Source organism: Symphalangus syndactylus, chromosome 6, assembly GCF_028878055.3.
Source record: "Symphalangus syndactylus isolate Jambi chromosome 6, NHGRI_mSymSyn1-v2.1_pri, whole genome shotgun sequence".
NCBI lineage: Eukaryota > Metazoa > Chordata > Mammalia > Primates > Hylobatidae > Symphalangus > Symphalangus syndactylus.
Genome location: NC_072428.2, coordinates 49,874,115 through 49,896,725, shown reverse-complemented (window position 1 = coordinate 49,896,725; position 22,611 = coordinate 49,874,115). Strand labels below are relative to the sequence as shown.

At 47.2% G+C, this 22,611-nt stretch overlaps 1 protein-coding gene across 1 annotated transcript; it reads right to left on the bottom strand.

Annotated features, from left to right (window-relative positions):
* Positions 1 to 4,410: 4,410 nt before the first annotated feature.
* HPX (hemopexin) lies at positions 4,411 to 14,992 on the bottom strand. Its single transcript, XM_055282615.2, has 10 exons — positions 14,804 to 14,992; positions 14,592 to 14,653; positions 14,396 to 14,467; positions 14,094 to 14,215; positions 12,289 to 12,442; positions 11,373 to 11,585; positions 10,979 to 11,110; positions 5,218 to 5,348; positions 4,972 to 5,134; positions 4,411 to 4,832 (listed from the first exon to the last, which is right to left on the bottom strand). Exons 1-10 carry the CDS (start codon positions 14,884 to 14,886, stop codon positions 4,573 to 4,575), a joined length of 1,392 nt encoding a protein of 463 aa, XP_055138590.1. The 5' UTR covers positions 14,887 to 14,992; the 3' UTR covers positions 4,411 to 4,572.
* Between the last annotated feature and the right edge of the window lie 7,619 nt (positions 14,993 to 22,611).

Here is a 22,611-nt window from a genome sequence, read left to right as displayed (position 1 = left end):
AAAAGCCCTTTTGTTTCTGGCAGTGCCTCTGGCACCATTAGCAGCAGTGGTTCCTGCCTAGTGAAAGTGAAGGTGGTTGCATAGCATCAGCAATACAAACCCCAATAGCATCAGTAGCTGGTGCAGATTCATGGGCTCCAGCTTCTTGATCTTTGGGTGATAACTTTTCTCCTATTTGCTCCTCTAAATCCAGATTGGTAGTAGCTTCCCGATTTTGGGGTAACTGCTTTCCCTGGTTATGTGTCTCCAAACCTTCTTGCAACTTTGTAACAAACGCCTTGCATTAAATCTTTCTCTACTTGGATATCTAGAGTGGTTTCTGTATTCTTATTGAACAATGATTGATACAACACACATTCTTATTTGCATATCATATATATCACACACACACAAGAAGCTGAGAGGTTAAATTTCTCAAATCTAAGCGGAAAGTGGTTTGGCTGGGATTGGAGCTCAGACATGTCTGATTTTAAATTTCTCAAACTTTCTCTGACCTACAGTTGGTTTTTGTTGTTGATTTCTTTTTTTTCTTTAATAGCTGGATGAAATAGAGGTTAAAGGGGGAAAAGAAATAAAAGTATTGTCAAGAAAGTTGTTCAAATAATTATTTTTTTAAAAAAATAGAGACAGTTTTCCTCTGTCACCCGGGCTGGAATGCAGTGATGCAATCATAGCTTACTGTGGCCTCAAACTTTGGGGTTCAAGTGATCCTCCTGCCTCAGCCTCCTAAGTAGCTGGGACTACAGGCACATGCCAAAACACCCTGCTAATTATTTTTATTGTTTGTAGAGACCAGAGTCTTGCTTTGTTTCCTAGGCTGGTCTCGAACTCCTGGTCTCAAGTGATCCTCCCAATTTGGCCTCCCAAAGCACTGGGATTTAGGCATAAGCCACTGCACCTGGCCCAGATAATCAATGTTGATGTTTAATTTGGGTGGAAGAAAAATAGCTTTTAGGGAATGGAAGACTGTGACAGTAACAAAGTCAAAGAGCATGAATGTGGGAGTGAAGTGAGGGAGGCAGAAGGATAAGGGGCTGCACTCACAAGAGAGATACTGGAATTTAAGGAATTTCTTCAACAGGTGGAGCAATTGTGAGTGATGAATAGGGTTAAAGTTGTGGCCATAGTAATTGGGTAGCTGGTGTGGGGACATCAGTCTGCAAAGCCTTCAGCAACTGAGAGAACATAGGAGGCTGGTAGATGATGGCCATTGGAATAGTAGGGAGAATGATATGGCTTACATACATGATGCTGAAGGAGAAACAATTTAACAGCATGAAAAGGGGGAAAACGGTGCAAATGTGCTGATACAGCTTCCCATCCACTGGGGAAGCAACAGGGGAAGAAAGAGAGGCCCTGAGGTAGAGCCTGTTCTCAAGGCTGGAGGTAAAGACGTAGAGATGTTTGTACATGTAAAAGATGTACATGTACATGTTTATACATATAAAAGACATACGGAAGCTTGTTAGCCATGGAGTATGACTCTGAAAAGGTACCATGGAAAATCAAGGAAGAAGAGGCATGATGACGAACCAGGAAAAGGGGCCATAGAGCAGTTTGGAAGTGAGATTCCTTTTTCTCTCACCTTCATATCCAATCCATCGGCAAGTCCTATAGACTGTGTCTTCTAAATATTTTTTATCTGCCCACTACTCCACCATTGCCATGTGTCCAGATGCCATGATCTACGAGATTAGCCATAGCATCAACCTCCATAATGGTCTGCCCACATCTGCTGGGGTTTTCTTTCACCTCGTATCCACTCTGCAGCAATCAGAGAAATCTTTCTCAAATGTAAATCTCATCGCCTCACTTTCTTCCTGTCTAAAATCCCTCAGTAGGTCTCTATTGCTCCCAAAATAGACAATATCCATGCTTCCTAGACTGCCATGGAAGGCCTCCTGTGAACTGATATGTTCCTTCCTCCCTCTCCAGTCTCATCTCACCAGCCCCTCACACATCCCCTGTACTCCAGCCTTGTGGGGCTGGTTGCAGTTTGCACTCCTTGTTGTCCCTTCTCTCCTTTCCTCTGCTCATAATGCTCCCTGGTATGGTAATGCATAGTTGGCATATATATTTACTAAAGGAATTGCATAAATTTTACTCATCTTTAAAAATTCAACTAAGTGTTTATTATATATGAAGCCTTTCCTAACCCCTTCTTCATCCTAAGTATTGCTGGCTCCACTCTCCTTTGTATATTGAGTCTTCCATCTTAGTATCTATCTCACTGTATTGCATTTACTTGATGCTCTGTCTATGTTCCCCTCCTAACTGTGATAGAGTAGCAGATTCTTGAGGGCAGAATGGCACGCTGCTCTGCACATAGGAGATGCTAAATGAGTGAATGAAAGAAGTATAAGTTGGACTTTTATATGGTCTGAATATTGGCATCTCCCCCAAATTCATATGTTGGAACCAAATGTCACTAATGTGATAGCATTAGGAGGGGGAGACTTTGGGAAGTGATTAAGTCACGTGGGTTTCAACCTCATGGAAGGGATTAGTGTCCTTATAAAGGAGCCCGAAGGGAGCTGCTTGTCCCTTTTCCACCATGTGAGAACACAGCAAAAAGATGCCATCTTTGAAGCAGAACAAGGACTCAGCAGACACTGAACCTGCGGGAGCCTTGATCTTGGACTTTCCAGCCTCCAGAATCGTGAACAATAAATTCCTATTGCTGATAGATTACCCACTCTAAGGTATTCTGTTATAGCAGCCTAAATTAACTGAAACAAACCATTTCTGGGAGTTCCCTGGAGACAAGCTAGAGGATACCCTGCAAGAGAACAGGTGGGAGGAGAGGAGAAAGGGGAGACTAAGTACTCCCTGCCTCCGAAAACAAGAGGAAGTTAACCTTGGGTATCAGAGTTGCTGGATAACTGTTTAGACACCTCTAGGCTCCCTGGCATGATGCAGCAGTGGTCCCAAGTGTAGTGCATGAACTTGATAAGGACCAGACCTGAAACTCTGGCCTTGTCTCCACCCCTTAGACTAGCAGCCAACCCCATGAGGGTAGCCATCCAAGACACCATTAGGAATGAAAAGTAAAGCTCAAGGTGCTCCTAAGAAGTAGACCCACAACCCTGCTGCTTGGCCCCTAACCTCTGTTCTCAGCTCCAGTCAACTTCCTAGTTAGACCCTAATCTGAGACACTGTCTCCCAGCCCCCAGCCCTTTAGGCTGGAGCCACTCTATAGCCTGGCCTCCCAGTACAAAGCCTTGTGTGACAATCAGAGCTTGTTAGCTACTACTCTACCCATCAAAGTCCTACGGAGCAAAGGGCTGACAGGTTGGGAGAGGCTGACCATAGATCACATGAGGCCATGAGCCACAGTCCGGGTCTACGTGCAGAAGGAACCCCTTCCCAAGACAGTTCAGGGATGGGTTGGAGTCTATATTCATTGTCACTGGAAGGTGGGTGGCATTCTGTCTATTTTACAGGAAAGGAAAATGAGGTTAGGACATGGAAGCTCAGAGTAAGGGCCCTCTGCTGGAAACTCAGGCTACTTTTTGAGCCTGAAACAAGCCAGCCTCCAACCCCAAGTGGGTTGTAAAGGCAGTGGAGGAATAGGGCCTTGTCTGAGACATAGCTACCTATAGTCTAGGCCCAACCCCCAGTTGAATAGCTCTCAGCAAATTTGGAACCCAAAGCCTTCACCAGTTTATGACCAGAATATAACCAAGCAGTGCAACCTCCTTGCCAGTGACATTTGCTGGTCTAGATGGTGCAGATACCCAGGAGGCTAATTGAGTAGGCCAGATCCTCTGTGCCAGCAAAGCTCCTGAGGCTCCAGCAAGACTCCCAGGGGCTGTGTTCCGCAAATGTGCTTCATGGTGCCAGGTCCCTAAATCATTCTTTCTCCTCTCTCTCCAGCTTGCCTCTGACACACAGCTGGTGTACTTCTGTTTCCCCCACTTCAACTTCATTCCACTTGTCATTCCTAACTCATGGCAACCCAAGCCACGAGTGGTGTTACTTGAATTACCCAGAACCATAATTTGAGGTCCCCCAGATTGAACCTCCTCCCCCACAACTCTGAGCTAATCCTCTTTGCACATGCATAATTGCCCCAGGCCCTGTTGTTTCTGATGCCTTGCGGCTGGGTTGTGGTCATCTATCAGCAAGTTGAATCTGAGTCCTACCTCCACCTCTTACTTGCTGTATAAACTCAGCTGTTCCTCTTCCGACTCTGGTTCTCTTTCCCCCCACTATGTGTAGATAGTCTGCAAAGAGCTAGTTTATGATCTGGACCTAAGAATCATCTGCGCAGAGATGAGGTTTGCCCCTTAGTCCTCCCCTCCCTTGTTTCTCACAGCCTTGTTTGAGCTCGAGAGCCTCAAAGGAGAAGTTGCTAACTTTTCAACTCAAAGAAAGAAGTAAGATTGTTTCACAACCAAGGCCCCTTGATTCAAGCGAAGAAGCAATCTGTCTTTATTATGAGGAATTGAGGAGGTGGGGCCAGGCCAGACTCATGTCAGAAGGCCCCTCAGTGAGAAGCAAAGAAGCAATTTGTCTTTACTATGGGGAACTGGGAGGTGGGGCCAGGCCAGACTCATGTCAGAAGGCCCCTCAGTGAGTGCAGCCCAGGAGACTGGTCATGTTCTGGGGCTGCGGAAGGGCCTTGGCTGCGTTCAGTTTCTCCACATCACTGTAGCAGTACAAGTTGGGACCATGGATGAGGTACAAGCCGGGACCATTGGCGGAACATGAGTTAGGGCCAAGGGACTTTTCCACACACAAGGCTCCGTCCACCTTCTCATGGGGCCAAGGAAGCTCTGTCCACGTGGCTTGAGTTCCTGACTTCAGGTCCAGCCACCATAGCCGCCGTCCTGGGGAGAAGGCACCAAACACAGTATGGCTTCCATGTCATGGGGATCCTGACCTAGGCCTTCTCATGCCCTGGTGGGGATCTATGCCACAGACAGGTAGCAGAACAAGCTGCCCCCTAAGCACCCAGAAGCCCCTCACCTGCCATGATATGGAGCCGAGAAGACCCAGGGCAGACAAAGGCCGCATCCACAGAGTCCAGGATAATCCCATGAGGGGTCCCGACTTCCTTCTCCAGCCGCTTCGGATAACCGCTTGCTAGGGTATAGCCTCCCTTTGTCAGGAAGACATATACCTGGGTGCCCTGGAGGACAAAGGACAGTAATCAATACAGAGTTGGATATGCTTGTCCCAGTCTCTACCTCCAGCCTCTCCCCCAATACACACCTGTACCAGATAGAGTTTTTCTTCCCAGGAAAAGGCAGCATCCACTGTTGAAGGACCCTGGGGCCACTGATGAGCAATGGGCCAGCTATGCCAGCCATCCCGGCTGGTGTCCAGACGCCAGTAGTGGGACCCTGTGGAATACCATAGGTTGCTCTAGGGCTGCTGGCAGAAGCCCAGGCAGAGAAGAGGCTAGTGATGAACGCAGAAATGAGTCGTGAGAGGGAGAGAATGCATCCAGAGGCCAAGATGGAAGAGGCCAGGTGAGGAGGAGAAATAGAGCAAGACTTGGTCAGCAATGTTGGACACTGTGCCCTGGTTGGAACTGGAATCAGCAGGTGCCTGAAAGAAAGGCAAGTGTGGAAAACAGTGGCTAAGTTTCCAGGTAAGGCCAACATCATGGGGTCGGTGGGCACTCCCTAAGGATCTCAGGTGTCCATGTGCAGAGATGCGCTTATAGATAATGAGATACAGTGTCCAGAAGTTAAAAAAGAAGCACCGCTTCTGCTGAATGTTCTCACTCTGGCTGTGTTCTCCAGTCCCTCCCTGTGAGGTGGTGGGAGAGTGAAGGAGTAGCTGGGCTGGCACCCCATTTCTCTTCTCCTCTTTTCACAACAACTTATTAAGGAATTATCTAGGCTCCCATTTATCTTTTTTCCTCAATCCTCTTCAATTACACTTCTGTTTCCCTCAACCATTGAAATTGTTCTTATCCAGGTTGCTAGTATTCTCCAATTTGCCAAATCTCATGGTCAATTCTCTGTTCTCATCTGACCCTACCTCTCAGGAGCACTTGACTGCTCACTACTTCCTTCTCCTTTAAATGTCTTTTTTTGGAACTTGGCTTCTGTGACACCCGACTCTCCCAGTATTCCTCTTGTCTTTTTTGACTACTCTTTTCTTCAACCTGATATCTAAATATTGGAATACCCTAGTTTGGGCCTCTTCTCTTCTCTCTCTACCTTCACTTTGTTGGTAATCTCACCTAGTCCAGGGGCTTTAAATGCCATCTATGTGCTGATGACTTCCAATCTGTTCTCGTCAGCCCTGACTGACCTCTCCTTTGAGGTTTAGGCTCCAAATCAGCTGCCTACCTGACATGCTTATGGGGTGCCAATAGGCACCCAAAACCTAATTATATCCAAACTGATTTCTGCCCCCCACCAACAGACACACTCCCTAGTCTTTCCCAATTTTAGAAAACAACACCACCAGCCACTCAGTTGCCGAGTCCGTGAAAGCTGAGTCGTTCTTGAAGCCTCTTTTCCCTTCCCTACTCTGACTGATATCATTCATTCATTCATTTATTTAGAGACAGAGTTTCACTCTTGTTCCCCAGGCTGGAGTGCAATGGTGCAATCTCGGCTCACTGCAACCTCCACCTCCAAGGTTCAAGCGATTCTCCTGCCTCAGCCTCCCAAGTAGGCTGAGATTACAGGCATGTGCCACCATTCCAGCTAGTAGAGACGAAGTTTCACCATGTTGGTCAGGCTGGTCTCAAACTCCTGTCCTCAGGTGATCCACTCACCTTGGCCTCCCAAAGTGCTAGGATTACAGGCGTGAGCCACCATGCCCGGCCTATCTTATCTATTAGTTAACGCTGTCAGCTCTACCTCCAAAATATATCATGGTGACTCCTCACCACCTCTGCTGCTATCATCCTAATTCAAGCTGTCATCACCTCTAATTTGGACAACTGCACGAATTGCTAGCTAGATTCCTTGCTTACATGATTGTACCTTTATAATTTATGTTCCACAAAAAGTCAGAGTGATCTTTTATAAAAAATGAGTTAGAATATATCACAGCCCTGCTCAAGACTTTCTGATGACTCCCTTTTATGTTTGAAAACCCTTACCAGGTCTAGGTAACCTGGCCACTGCCTTCCCTGCTCTTTCAAGTCGCCCACCTGCTCTTTCTCTGTGTTCCATCCTCACCAGGCTTCCTTCTTGATTCCTTGAAGTATGTGCTGCTCACCCTCCCTAAAATGCTTTTCCTCCAGCACATTGTGTGGCTAATTCCTTCTCATCACTGAAGTCTCAGCTCAAAAGTCATTTCTTCAGAAGACTGCCCTCATTCTCCTCACCTCTATCCCACTATCCTATCTTATTTTCTTTACAACCCTTAATATTACCTAAAAGTAGTCTCTTTCTTCCTTTCTCTTTCTTATTGTCCTCTCTCACTTTAGCAGAGCCTATCAGGGCAGGCATCTCGTCTGCCATGTTGACTACTGTATCTTAGTGCCTAGGACAATGCCCACTACTTATCAGATACTCAACAAATATTTGTTGAGTAAATACCTAGTGTTCTTGCTGCTACCACAAGTTCTCTTATTAGCTGTGTACTGAGTATATAGTGGTGACTGACATATCCACCTTCCCTGAGAGGTTTCCCACTGAAATTACCCTGCTCAGGAACCATATTTATTTTATTTTATTTATTATTATTATTATTTTTATTTTATTTTTTGAGACGGAGTCTCGCTCTGTCGCCCAGGCTGGGGTGCAGTGGCGCGATCTCGGCTCACTGCAAGCTCCGCCTCCCGGGTTCACGCCATTCTCCTGCCTCAGCCTCTCCCAGTAGCTGGGACTACAGGCACCCGCCACTATGCCCGGCTACTTTTTTGTATTTTTAGTAGAGACGGGGTTTCACCGTGGTCTCGATCTCCTGAACTCGTGATCCACCCGCCTCGGCCTCCCAAAGTGCTGGGATTACAAGCGTGAGCCACCGCGCCCGGCCAGCTATTTTATTTATTTATTTTTTGAGACAGGGTCTCAATCTGTCACCCAGGCTGGATTGCAGAGGCGCAATCATGGTTCACTGCAATCTCTGCCTCCCACATTCAAGCAATCCTCCCACCTCAGCCTCCTAAACGGCTGGGACTACTGGCATGTCACCACACCTGGCTCATTTTTTGTATTTTTAGTAGAGATGAGATTTCACCATGTTGCTCAGGCTGGTCTAGAATCCTGGACTCAAGTGATCTGCCTGCCTCGACCTCCCACAGTGCTGGGATTACAGGCGTGAGCCACCACACCTGGCCCAGGGGCCCTATTTTGAGAACCAGAGATATGCTGCTTTGTGCAATGAAGTAAGTGATGAGTCCCCAACCCATTAATGTAGCCAATACATAGGCTGGCAATCAACCACTTTAACGTGGTGTGGTCTGAAAATATGGACTGGACCATTCAGATTCCTTCTCTGGAAATCTTACTAGAAAAAAAGAACAACTGAGGGAGGTACCAGTTGGAACTGAGACTGAAAGATCACGAAGTAGTGAGAAGGTGGAGAGAACATGATGGTCCACGTGCAAGCCAAAGTTGTGAAGAAGCAAAGAGAATAGATGAAAACCTATGAGGGGCCAGGTGTGGTTGCTCATGCCTATAATCCTAGCACTTTGGGAGGCCGAGGCAGGCGGATCACCTGAGGTCAGGAGTTCGAGACCAGCCTGGCCAGCATGGTGAAACCCCATCTCTACTAAAAATACAAAAATTAAATTAATAAATAGTACATTGTAACCTAAAAAAAAAAAATACAAAAATTAGCCAGGCATGGTGGTATGCGCCTGTAGTCCCAGCTATACAGGAGGCTGAGGCAGGAGGATCGCTTGAACCCAGGAGGCAGAGGTTGCAGTGAACCAAGATTGTGCCATTGCACTCCAGCCTGGGCGACAGAGTGAGACTCCATCTCAAACAACAGCAACAACAACAACAAAACTATGAGGCAGAGAAAGAAAAAAGATTTACCAGCGAGAGGAGAGGGACTGCCCCATGCTGTAGCTGGGTCATGTTGGAGTTTTTACCAAGATAGTGCATTCTCACCTCAGCTAGGTATATATATATATGGTGTGTTTTTTTTGTTTTTGTTTTTGTTTTTATGTTGTTTTTTTTTGAGACATGGTCTCACTCTGTCACCCAGGCTGGAGTGCAGTAGCACGATCATGGCTCACTGAAGCCTCGACCTTCCAGGCTCAGGTGATCCACCTCAGCCTCTGAAGTAGATGGGACTATAGGAACGCACTACCACACCCGCCTAATTTCTATATTTTTTGTAGAGATGAGGTTTTGCCATGTTGCCCAGGCTAGTCTCAAACTCCTAGGCTCAAGCTGCTCAAGCAATCCACCTGCCTCAGCCTCCCAAAGTGCTAGGATTACAGGCATAAGCCACCACGCCCGGCTTGGGTATTTTTTTTTTTTTTTTTTTTTTGAGACGGAGTCTCGCTCTGTCATCCAGGCTGGAGTGCAGTGGCGCAGTCTTGGCTCACTGCAAGCTCCGCCTCCTGGGTTCACGCCATTCTCCCGCCTCAGCCTCTCCGAGTAGCTGGGACTACAGGCGCCCGCCACCACGCCCGGCTAATTTTTTTGTATTTTTAGTAGAGACGGGGTTTCACCGTGGTCTCGATCTCCTGACCTCGTGATCCGCCCGCCTCGGCCTCCCAAAGTGCTGGGATTACAAGCGTGAGCCACCGCGCCCGGCCTGGGTATTTTTTATATAAGGTGTTCTCTCCATGCTGTGTGCTCTCTCAACAGCTATGGAGCATATATGACATTTTTCATTTAGGAGTTCGGTAGCATTCTCATTATGGCCACGTGGCCTTGAAGTTCTGTGATCTCTAGATGGCTTGGTGTCTCTCTCTATTTCTGTGTGTTTCCTGTGGCCCTGTTTTCACAAGCTCTCACTCACTCTCTCTCTCTTTCTGAATTTCACTTTGTCTGTGTGTCCTCCCAATGGGCTCTCACCATGGCTGCATGTTCTCTTGATACTTATGTTCTTACTATGGCATATGTTCTCAGTTCAATGTTGTATTTTCACTACAGGTGTGTGTTTCATTTTAGCTGTATGTTCTTATTATAGTATGCAGTCCTGCTGTGGAGATTTGCTCTCCATGTGGTGATGTATTTTTCAACAGAACTTGATAGTCATAACTGGTCAAATTTGTCCAAGGGTCAGGAGCCAAAAAAATTTTGTGTGAAAAAATATTTTCACGATTTTATATTCTTACCACTGTCCTAATTATACATATATCTTAGGTTGGATGTGATGTGGTTGCTCACTTCTCTTGGGGATATTCTCAACTGTGCAGCATGACCATTTACCGCCTGACTGAACTCAGAACAGCCTTAGGTATTATTGGATGGCTTTTACCAATTGATGCCACAGGTCAAGGGAGGGGTGTCTCCATTGGCTACTCAGAGGAGAAACCTCCACAGGCTAGTGCAGCCAGCCTCTAAAGGTCTAAAGTACCCAACACTTCTCAGCTGGTTCTCAGCAATGAGAACATCTCATCCCCAGGCAGTGCTATGCCCAGGGGTCTGGACATAGGAACCAGGAACCTGGAACAAGATGGAGTTCTGAGAATAAATCAGGGGGAGCCAGAGGACTCAGAAAGATATGCAAGAACAAAGGGAGGCAAGGAGGTACAGAGACACATAGAGGTCCAGGGAGCAAGGGAGAGCCAGAGGGCTCAGCAGGGCATTGAGCAAGGAGAACACAAGGAGTCATAGGGGCCCAGAGAGGTCCACAATGGGCACAGCCATAGAAGTAGATGGTAGACAGACAGATGAAGTTAGGGGCTTGGGCCATGACAGACAAGATTGAGAAATATGCCTCAGAGATGAGGGATGCAGAAGGGCACGCAGAAGGATGGGGACAGAGGGGACAAAATAAGTGACACAGTGATGACAATGGAGAAATGTGTCAAGGATGGGAGATACAAGTAAAAGAGATGCGAGAGCACATTGGGGGAGTTGGGGGCATCTCTCACCACTGAAGGCATAGGTGGCACCATGGTTGTCAGACGTCAGTGCAGACAAGACTAGATGTGGGCTGCAGCGCATATACTCAAGGCCATGGTGGGTACCATTCCCATGGCCAGTCCCATTCCTGTGTCCATGGCCTGGAGAGAGAAATGGGTGAGGAGAACACAGAAGGAGGCCAGAGGTCAGAGTGAGGTCCAAGGTGGAAGAGATGGCTGGGGTTAGTGGGGTGCGGGTTTCCCCATATGAGGGCAATGGGAAAATCCAGAATGGAAATGGGGCTAGATTAAGGGCCAAGGTGTTGCAACACGGAGTTAAGGTGAGAGCTAGGACATGTGAGATCCACAAGCTCAGGGAAAGTGGATGAATTCTGACAGGTCTCAAGTGCTAGGGCTTTCTCACCTCTGCCAGGGCAGGGCATGAAGTAGTCTCGGACATCCCGCGGGTACCTGGGAGGCACCTCTCCCCTGACAGGGTCAAAGCGCAGGAATTGGTTACCCTGGAAGCAGTAGTAGCGGCCCAGCCATCTCAGGGCAGAGGAGCAGTTGCCGACAGCTGGCCAGGAACGCTCCTTCATGGTTCCCGTAGCCAAGTCCCAGAACCACTCACGGTCACCTTTGTCCAATCAATCAACAGGCATTTGGTGAGACCGGGTTATGCCTTCCTTTGTGCTTTCTCTGGGTCCCAGGATGGGCCAGATAATGGTATTGACCACACGGAGCTCACAGCCATCAGAGAGATGGCTAAAGGAGGGTGATCATAGACCAAACTTCAGCAGCAAAACGCACAGGATTAGCTCAGCAAAGACAGTGAGGAGAGTCAGGGAAAACTTCCCAGGGAAGATGATACTTAAACTGAAATCTGAAGTAGGAGTTAAAAGGCACACAAGAAGAGATGGAACCCCAGAGAGAGGAAAGATTCCAAAGCATGAAGCAAACTGAGCATACAGAGAATAGCGTAGGGTTTCTGGAGCTTAGTGTTAAGGTAAAGGTATAATAAAAGTCAAAGCTGAAGGGCCAATAGGGATTTGGCCATGGAGAGCCTTGTAGGTAAGACTAAAGAGAGTAGATTTGTCCTAAGGGTCATGGGGAACAATGAGGCACTATTCACACAGAATTACACACAGTTGCCTTCACTAGAATGACTTCCTCTCCTTCCCTCACGTGACCTCTAGACCATAAGTGGCTTCTCTATTTCCCTTCCTTAAAAAGCCACATAGTGGCTCCATCACCACCATCACTACCACTATCACCATCACTACTGGCATCACTACCAACCCACCACTACTCCAGGTTCTTGGATTCCAGCCTGGACTGACCTTGGAAGAAGAGGACGCCTTCAGCTTGACATTCTCCACGGTGACACTCCACAGCTGCATCCAGTGGGGATGGGATTCCAGGAAATTCATCTTGGAGCAACTTTGGGTATCCTTTCTCCTTCTTTTCAGGAGGGTATACCCAGACTTTGTCCCCCTGCATTCAAAAGTACTCTCTTTTTGACTGTGCATCCCCAGATACTGCCACTCTGCATTTACACACATTTTTTATCTATTGTGCTTACACAATATCCTCCTGTGGCCCTACACATTCTCAGTCCATCTGTGGACAACAATGTGCTGTCCTTTCGCGCAATACACACCCTCAGTTTGTGCAAATCCAGTCACTATTACTATAACACACACACCTCTAGCTCTGTACCCAGACACTCCCGTGGCACATTTATCTGCAACACCATCAGTGTTGACAAACATATCCACAAATGTTCATCCTGCAATCATCCATACATTATTTCTTCATTCATTTCTTCATTTATTTATTCATTCATTCATTCAAGAAACAGTCACTGAATAACTACTATATGCCAGGCATTGTGAGAGACACTGAGGATGACAAGACTCTGTCTTTCACTTCAGGAAGTTCACTGTACAAAAGCAGAAAGGACTCCTACAATCCTAGCCATGCAACTACCAAGGTGTAGTGTAAAGAGTGCACTGAGAATATAGACAGAGTGCCTAAGTCTGCCTAGAGAAGTTGTGGAAGGTTTCACACCAAAGAGGAAGCATTGGGCTCAAGAGCTGAAAAATCAGCAGGAATTTTCCAGGTTGACAAGTGAGGAAAGGGTGTTACCAGCAGAGGGAGCAGCACGCAGAGCCCAAACATGAGGAAGCAGTGTGCTCCAACTTCATGTAGATTCCTATAGCTGGCACACAGTGAATGTGGCAGGGGAGGACATAAACCTGAGAAGATAACCAAGGCCCAGATCATGAGACCCTGTGTGCACTTGGTTTGTAGTAATCAGGCACATTTTGGGGTCATTTACTGAAACAGGAAACACAAGAGGAAAGGTTGGTTTGTAAAGGAGATGCAAAGCTTAGTTTGGGGGATGCTGAATTTTAGGTGCCTGTGGAACAAATAATTGGAAAGAGATGTCTGGAGCTCAGAAAGTAGATCTAGATCCAGTGTCCACAGCATAGATATTCCTCAGAGCCATGGTGATGGCTGAGATCACTGAGGGAAGGTATACGGAAAGGCTAGGATGGATCCCCAAGGAACATTAGGGAACTGGTTGAGATAGAATGAGACATTTGAGAAGAGAGAGAAAAGAGGCAGGAAGGAAAACAAAGCCGACAGTCAGGACTTCCCCAACCACACAGCACCTTTGGCAAGGTAGGAGAAGGCACCCCTTCCTCTGAGCAGACACGGCATGGGTCACATGGGACTTGGTGAGCACAGCAGACTAGATTTCATGCTCCACATGCTCTTCTAGCCAGGTGCCATTGTGTTGGGGACAACTTGCCCTCCCCTATGAAGAGGACTTCATACAGGGTCATGGAAGCCAAGGGAAGAAATTGCCAGGGAAAAAAAGGATGGCCAGCAGTGTGAGGTACAGCAGAGTGGTGTAGAACTAAGACGAGGACTGAAGAACAGCCACTGGATGGTGCATCTGCCAGGCCCACATGCATGCACACTCCCTTAGCCTGAGTTTTTATAGGAAAGGAGGGCACATGGGAAAGAAATCTGCTACCTATTGCTATGGGCTCCATGCCAAGGCCATTTGGGGGAGGGGTCCCCAGTGTTGATTCCAGCCCTTTCCAGTCTGGCCCTGATTTTGGCCCAGCAGTACCTTGATCAGAAAGACACTGTTGTGACCATGACGGAATGCAGCATCCACAGGGCTGGGGAAATTCTTCCATCTCTCTGAGATTAACTCGCGGTCCCATTTGTGACTCTTCCACACAAACTCCCCTGAAAAAACCCACACTCACTGAGGGGCCCAATGAGAAACCTTTGACCTACTGAGATAGCTTGAGAGAAGCTGTCAGTGATACCACCAGATAATTCCTAAGACCTCCCACAGACAGGGACATCCTTTGTGAAGGAGCGTAAGTCTAAGGTCCTAAACGCCCTAACCTCAGTCCCTCCTACCTTTAAAAAACAGCATAGTTCCACTGTCATCCAGGGTGGTGGCATCAAGGCTCCAGCCATCTGAGCAGCGTTCTGGGGTGGAGGTAGGGAGATGGCAAAGTAAAAAAAAAAAAAAAAAAAAAAAAAAAAACAGAAGGTGATAAAATGCAGAGACACAACCAGACAGATAGACAGACTTAGGGAGTCAGGGCCTCACCAGTCACGTCTGGGTCTGGCTTGGTCGTCTCGCCTTCAGCAACATTCCCATGGGCACTAGTCCTAGGGAGAACAAAATAGATATCTTAGTCCATTGGGACCGATCCCTTTCCCACAGCGCCTGACCCCAAATTTGACCGAGGCCTAAAAACTGGCCCCACCTTACCCTAGCCCAGAACTCAATCCTTCACTTCTAGTCCCAGCTTTACTCACGGAGGAAGAGGGTTGGCAATGGCCAGAGACCAGCACAGGCTCCACAACCCCAGTGCAACGGGTGCTCCCAGTGCCCTAGCCATGCTGAGCTGCAGAGTCCACAGGACAGCTCTGGGCGACCAGTTGAACTCCCTATATAGAGTTGGCAGCAGCACCACCCCCACCTCCAACTCTACTGGGAATGTGCTGTCTCCCAGGACTAAGCCAATATTGGCTGATTACATCACTGCAAATAAGGTCAGGGTCTGGACAGAAATCTGAATCCAAGACTCCCTTTTCCCAGCAGCTGCCCCCCAACCCCCTTCAGTAATTTTCAAGCAGTGACTGGGCTACACTGCTGATGTCCAGCTGTGACTCTCACACTGGCAATGGGTCTAGACATCCATAAGTCAGGGAAGCGAGTAGACTGAGGATCACCTTTTGTGATTGAGTTTATCTCCACAATGGGGGAGATGAGAAAAGGAGGGAACTAATATTTCTGTGTACTGTGTCAAGCCCTGCTCTAAGGCAGCTAGAGACAGCAATACTTACTACATTTAGTAACCACACACACAGATAAACTTACTTAGAAATACTCAGAGAACAGCTTTTTCTAGGCTTCATCAGGGTCCTTTCTGGGGCATGCCCAAGCCTCTTCAGCTTTACCCTTGTGCTAGTGAGTCTGGGGACAATAACGTCTCACTGTTGTCAAATGTCCAAGCCCCATGCCCAGCCCCTCGCCTTCCCTGACTGGCAAAGGGCTTTGCAAAAAGTTCCTGGAAGTGAAGGGTTGACAGTAATGAGGCAGGAACAGGAGGTGTCTCTCTTCCAGAGAGCACCACCACTACTAGTAATTAGTCTTTCTTGGTAGTTTCCACATTGGGGGAAAAAGCTTTATTTAACCAACCCAGAACAAATAGAACTGTAACTGGGATTTCACAATATTTATAGCTGAATCCTGCTTAAATGCTACCTTCTCAATGAAGCCTTTCTTGACCACCTTATCTAGCCATTTCAGACCCCTGCTTGTTTTATTTTACTTATTAAAACTTGAAATTCTTTCATCTATCTACTTATATGGTGATGGTTGTTGTTGCTTTGCTTTGTTTTGCCTGTCTTGTTTACCATTATATATCCCTGACTCCTAAAATAGTGCCTGGCATATAAGAGTTGTTCCAGAAATATTTGTTGAACGAAAAAAATGCAAAAATGCATTTCAAGTACTGAGTAGTGTTGCTAGTATTGCAGCCAAATTTCTGACAATTTCCCCCTTTCTAGGGTAGGAGAATATTAGGAATTGGGGGTAGGTTATGGTAGTAGGCATAATGAGATCTAGAAGTCACAGACGCCCTTTATCTGACAGTCCTGTTTCTCTCTCCAGTGTCTCAGCCCCACATCCATCTCTTCCTGGGATCTCACCTGCTATCCTCAGTACTTCCTGGGCCCACTCCCAAAGCTGCCCCATTTCTATGTGAGATTTGCCTACTGAGTCAGAAAAGAATTATGGGCAGACTCAGCTATGGGCCAGGATGAAGTTCCAGGACCCCTGCTCCCTAGCCAAGGCTGAAAGAGCCCTGATCCCTCACAGATGGCTCCACACCCCTGACAATCCCATATATAATCTTACCAAAAGTCTCAGATCCCTTTTCTACTCTGCAAAGTTTCCTTCCAACAGGAAAACAAATATTCCGGAACCTCTGGAACAACATGTCACCAGGCCTCTGCCATCAGGTTCAATGTCCTCTCCTGACTTACGAATGAAAATGTGCTGTGAACATCATTCCCTCCTCATAGGTCAGTGGGCAAGGCTGGACTCTCTGAGTCCTTGGCAGCCTGGGCAATGCCATCGCTGCTACAGCCAATGTCTCACACTCACCTTCTCCCCATTGCAGGGCATGTCTTCTTTCTGGGTGTTGGGCAATGGGAGCCACTATTCTAAGACTCCCCCTCACCTTTTCTTTCCCTCTCAGCCTCTGAAACCTTATATTCTCCCTCCTGAGCACCCCATGATCCTCCACCAGGAATTTCCTCAACAACTTGTCTCCAGTTGTCAGAACCCTGTCTGAATCCTACAGATTTTGCTGGGCCTGCCTGGGGAGAGGGAAGCTTTCACCCCAAGAAACAAACACCCCACAGAAAACCCATAGTGAGAGTCTTCAATAGTCCTATTAGCAGGGTCTTGCACTGACTTGCCAGTCCGGGGGTGCAGTCTCCTTCTGGCCTAACAGGGCTGTCTGAGGGCATACAGCACATATACTGGATGATCATTTTTCAGCTTGACCCCTTCCCCACATGGCTCTGGTCCCCCTCACAGCACCCCTGGATCCACCTATCCCAGAATATTATTTTATGGTCCCTTTTCCCTGTTGCTTCCTAATTCACCTGTGTACCCGAGAATGGCTTAGATACCATTACTGGATCCTCCTGCTCCACCCAGGGACTAGGCCAGCAGAGTCATCTGCACTGCAGGCAGTCCAGGTTGAAGTTCAAGTTTTGGGCAGGAGTTGAAAGTAGAAGATTGTATACATTTGGGAACCCAGGGCTGTGGATATGTTGGCCACCCTGGTGTTGGTCACAGGGTACAAGCCAAGACTTCTCAGGTTACTCAAGACTCAGCAGCCTTGCTTCTCTTCCCCTCACTACAGGAGGCCCCTTCTGTGGGTCCTGAGTCCTTCCCAGGCTTCCTACTGGGGCTGAGGAAAGCAGCTTGTCGGTACTTGGGCCTGAGCACCCCCTAGAGGCCGCAGGAATCAGTGCACTCCCGCCCTTCAGCTAGAGGCCAGAGCCCAGGAGTTTTCCTCTCTGAAACTGGCTCTCCATCGCCTTTGTCCCTCACTCCTCTCAGCCCTGGCTGTGCAGCCTTAGTGGCATGCACCCTTCTATGCTTCTTTCCCTTCCTCTGCAAACCTTGCTGCCCAGAGTGGATCTGGGGACCTCAATCTCTTGCTTCTCTGGGAACTCGAGCCCAGAGAAATTCAACCATCTCTTTTCCTGGGTAGTCTTCTCAATCCTTCTAGCCAGCAGCTTTTTGACTTCTCCCAGAAGGGGTCTGAACACGAACCTGCAAATGTCTGCAAATGACAGAGCTTCCTCCTGCATTGCCAAGAGCCAGATGTAAGCTGGACACTGACCCACTGTCCCTTGGAATGGCTATATCTATGTCCAGCCTGCTCTGCTGTTGATATGAGTTCTCTGACCTTAGCCATTTCTCCTGGGCCCACTGAGTTCTAGATGTGCTGGGCCTGAAGCCTGTGGCTTTAAACTCCAGGGAGCAGGAACTGAATGTCCCCTTTCCTCAGGGGTAGGAGGCTTAGGGATAAAGCTCCAGGCAGCCAAAGAGCTTGCTGATCTCAGCTGACCCCTCCTCTTGCTCAGTCTATAATGGGCCTTCTGAATAGTCCATTCTTGCTTCTCTATCAATAAATAGTAATAATTTGCTCATGTCTATTGGATACACGTGACTGGCACTTGATATGAATTATATCATATAATTCATATCATAGCTGTTATATATATAGCACTTATATAGCACTTGCTATGGTTTGAATGTTTCTGTCCCCTCCAAATTAATGTGTTGGAAGCTTAATTCCCAATGTGCCAGTGTTTGGAGGTGGGGCCTCATGAGAGGTGTTTAGGTCATGAGAGCTCTGCCCGATGAATGGATTAATGCTGCTATAAAAAGGGCTTTCAGAAGTGGATTCTCTCTCCTCTGCTTTTCTGCCACGTGATGAACAGTATTTGTCTCCTCCAGAGGATGCAGCATTCAAAATGCCATTGTAGAAGCAGAGACCAGGACCTCACCACACACCAAACCTGCTGGGCACCTTAATCTTGGACTTCCCAGCCTCCAGAACTGTGAGAAATACATTTTTGTTCATTATAAATCATCAGTCATGGGCATTTTGTTATAGCAGCACAAACAGACAAAGGTAGCATTATTAGTCCCATTTTATGAACGAGGAAGCCAATATTAGGTATCTTAGCCAAATCACATTGCTAGCAAGTTGCAGAGCCATGATTTAAACCCTGGGTGCCTGACTCCTAGGGGTGTGTTCCAACAAGGATAGTGTGTTCTTATTAAGGGGTTTGCTGGTAAATATTTAACAACTGCTCTCTAGAGGGGAAAAAGCACTGATTTGTAACATTTGCTGATTTTTGTGATATAAATACTCCTACCATGGCCAACTTTAAGCTACCAACAGGACATCACCAAATATAGAGTTGGGAAGGTATGTACAGTACACACTGCATACAATATTCCTACCATACAGATATAATAGATATAAATAATCACAAGAGCACAGGGGATAGTAAAATGTAGTAAAATAATTAGGAGGTAATTACTTTTGAGTACTGATTATCCTTGGTTTTAATAGAATGTATTTAAGTTTATATAGTTTGGTTTTTAATAATAGCTGTGTTTTAACAATCAGCTCTCAAAATTCTAAATTTGACAATCAACTCTCATGAGCCAGCTCCAGCACCCCACAGTCTACCATGCTGCCTTTGTGTACAAGACAAGGATCCTACCTGCTTTAGTCACTGCTATATCTTCAGCACTGAGAACATGCCTGAAATACTGTATGTATTTAATAAATATTGAATCCTATTATTCCTACTTCCTAATTATACATAAAATCTGTCCATTTCTCTCTGCCTCTTTAGTAATGCAAACACCATCTTTTCTTGTGTGACCATTGAAATAGCTCCTCTACAACACATTCTTTCTAACAACCACAGTGATCTTTAAAAACATATCTGAGATCACCTTATGCTCCTGCTCAAAATTTTTTCTTGAAGTCAGTTGTAATTCTTTTTTTTTGAGACGGAGTCTCACTCTGTCACCCAGGCTGGAGTGCAGTGGCGCGATCTTGGCTCACTGCAACCTCCGTCTCCCGGGTTCAAGTGATTCTCCTGCCGCAGCCTCTCAAGTAGCTGGGACTACAGGTGCCTGCCACCACACCTGGCTTGTTTTTTTGTATTTTTAGTAGAAACAGGGTTTCACCGTGTTAGCCAGGATGGTCTTGATCTCCTGACCTTGTGATCTGCCCGCCTTGGCTTCCCAAATGCTGGGATTACAGGCGGGAGCCACTGCACCTGGCCGAAGTCAGTTGTAATTCTAATGTATACACAGTCTTCAAGAGGAACAGTTTAGAGATGTTGAATTGTTTTCTGATTTTCATTCTCAATTCTCTTCCTACCCCACAGAATCACTGCCCAGTTTAAAGTTTGTTTCATAGGGCATCCCTTTCATCCTTATCATTTAAACTTTTCAGTGGTTTACTGTCATACTCCAGACCAAATCCAAGCTCTTTATCTTAGTTAAATGATCCAAGTCAGGCCTAATTCTCCAAACTTGTTCCTTTCCTCTCTCCTTCCACCCTCCTTCCTCTCCAGCCACCCTGGCCTCCTTTCAGATTCTCTAACACATCAAGATCTCAACCCCTCAGGATCTTTGTACCTGTTTTTCCTTTGTCTGAAAATCTCTATCTCCTTTTCTGAATACAGCTAGTTCCCTACCCATCCTGCTCCAACTCTACAGGTCATTGCTTAAAGAGACTTTCCTTGTCCACTCTATTTAACACTATATTCTCTATCATTGTATTCTATTCATTTCCTTCACAGCTTGAACTCAAATTGTCATTACACATTTAGTTCCTTGTTGCTTGTCTCCCTTCTCCACTAGACTATAAGCTTAATAAGGGCAGGGATCATTTTTCTGTATTCCCAGGGCCCATTACTCTCTCTAATATTAAGTGCTCAACAAATACTTGTTCAATAAATAAATGAACCCGCAGACCACAAATGGCCTTAGGGCTGTTCTGATCACCAGACAGCCCTATATGAGCAAAGTGTGAACGCTTGCAGGACCACAAAATAACATTCTGACAGCAGGCGCTTTGCTGTGGCCCCCAAATCTGTGACAATCATTCCAGACTTGGCCTCCACTGTCAGGCACTACTTTCATCTACTTGGCCCTAAGGCCTGAATTGGAAAGAAAATGCCCACCACGGCTGGATTTAGAAGGAACAGAATGACTCCACCTTGATGTACCTTTTCCATGACATAGGAAGACTACCTAATCTGAATCTATGGAAATCAGCCCTAGCAGCCTGTTCTTGGGCTAGTAGAAGAGCCATTTGCAGCACCCCGCCCAAGGAAGGTCACCTTACTGCCTTTTTATTCCCCTGCTACTTTTAGGTGTTCACAGTGTAAACATGTGACAGGTTGAGGGCTGGAAGCTTTGAGTTTCCATTCTGTATTACTGCTGGTGCCTTGCTCAAGATAGGGGTGCAGAAAAATAGACCATCACCTGAGAGCTCTCGGGGAGGACTCCACCAGTGCTGAGCGACTGATAATTGAGCACACCATCTCAGCTGGTCAGGGCATGGGCTTAGGCAATTCCACTTATAATCAGAGCCAGAGGGGCAGCCTCCCATAAGAGCACCTGCACTAAAATCTTCAGGGAGCTCGTCTGTCCCTCCACCTATCTATCAGGCTTCTTTTTTTTTTTTTTTGAGATGGAGTTTTGCTCTTGTTGCCCAGCCTGGAGTGCAGTGGCACAGTCTCAGCTCACTGCAACCTATGCCTCCCAGGTTCAAGTGATTCTCCTGCCTCAGTCTCCCAAGTAGCTGGGATTATAGGCACCCACCACCATGCCTGGCTAATTCTTGTATTTTTAGTAGAGACGGGGTTTCACCATGTTGGCCAGGCTGGTCGCAAACTCCTGACCTCAGGTGATCCACCCACCTCGGCCTCCCAAAGTGCTGGGATTACAGGCGTGAGCCACTGTGCCTGGCCTATCAGGTTTCAGCTAGTGGGGCAGAGAGGACCAGGGAGGTAAGCATAACCAAGACTTCCATATAGTCCAAATGGGACCCCCTCGATCTCTACAAAGCCCCCATGGTCTTCCACAGATCCATGGATAGTCCCCTCTTATCCTAGCCCCAGAATTGTGCTATACCAGATCGATGTCTTGATCTTTTCCATGACCTCTCATGATCAACCTTCCCAGATCCAACATTCCCCAAATCTTGTTGAGTGCTTTCTCTGCCAGCCATCATGCTAGGTGCAAGGGGCACAAGGGTGAACAGGGTGCTATAACTTACTAGTTCGGGGTATGACAGCTACATATTCAAATCTGGGCTCTGCTCTTCATCAACAATATGACCTATTTCTGTGAGCTTCAGTCTTTTGTAGAGAGAGAGAGAAATCATAGTCCCTACTTGCCAAATCATCACTGAATGCTGCTTTCAATTCTCTCTGGAGATGGCAGCAAAACTCTGGCAGACTAGAGCTCAGGAGAGAATGTGAGGACCCTCATTCCACTGCAGGGAGGGGCAGCAATCTTGGAAATGTCAGAAAGGGGATATGTCAGGGCTCCAGGGATTCAGGGATGACTTTTAAAATTAGCCATGGAGTCTCCCACATGTAGCTACCACCTGGGCTAGCCTCAATTCCCTTGCCCAGGCTTGAACTTCAAAGATTGCTTTCATACCCTGAAACTGTTCTCTCTGCACCTACTGGCTGTGTGCTGGGCAGAGGTCATTCCCTCACCCCCTCAACCCCATAATCCTTCCCAGCCCCAGGGTAGATAGGCAAAGGACTTGCCTACTTCTGTAGGGCCTGGGGATGGGGATATGGCAGGTGGCTCAGGGTCCCATGGGTTCACCCTTTCTTGCTCTTCTCTACGGAAGTTTCAAAACATCAGGACCTGCTTGGGAAGCTGGGTCCCTTGCCCGCCTGCTTGCCCACCTTTTAGTCCCGAGCTAGTCCCACCATCCCATCTCCTCACTGCAGCCCCACCCCACAAGAACCCAGCAAAAACA

Excerpts from the sequence above, each read along its gene's own strand:
- HPX (XM_055282615.2), bottom strand. The coding sequence starts at position 14,886 with ATGGCTAGGGCACTGGGAGCACCCGTTGCACTGGGGTTGTGGAGCCTG. Across the intron at positions 14,216-14,395 it reads AACTATGCTGTTTTTTAAAG|GGGAGTTTGTGTGGAAGAGT; the intron begins GTAGGAGGGACT and ends GGGTTTTTTCAG. Across the intron at positions 4,833-4,971 it reads TCGGCTCCATATCATGGCAG|GACGGCGGCTATGGTGGCTG; the intron begins GTGAGGGGCTTC and ends CCTTCTCCCCAG.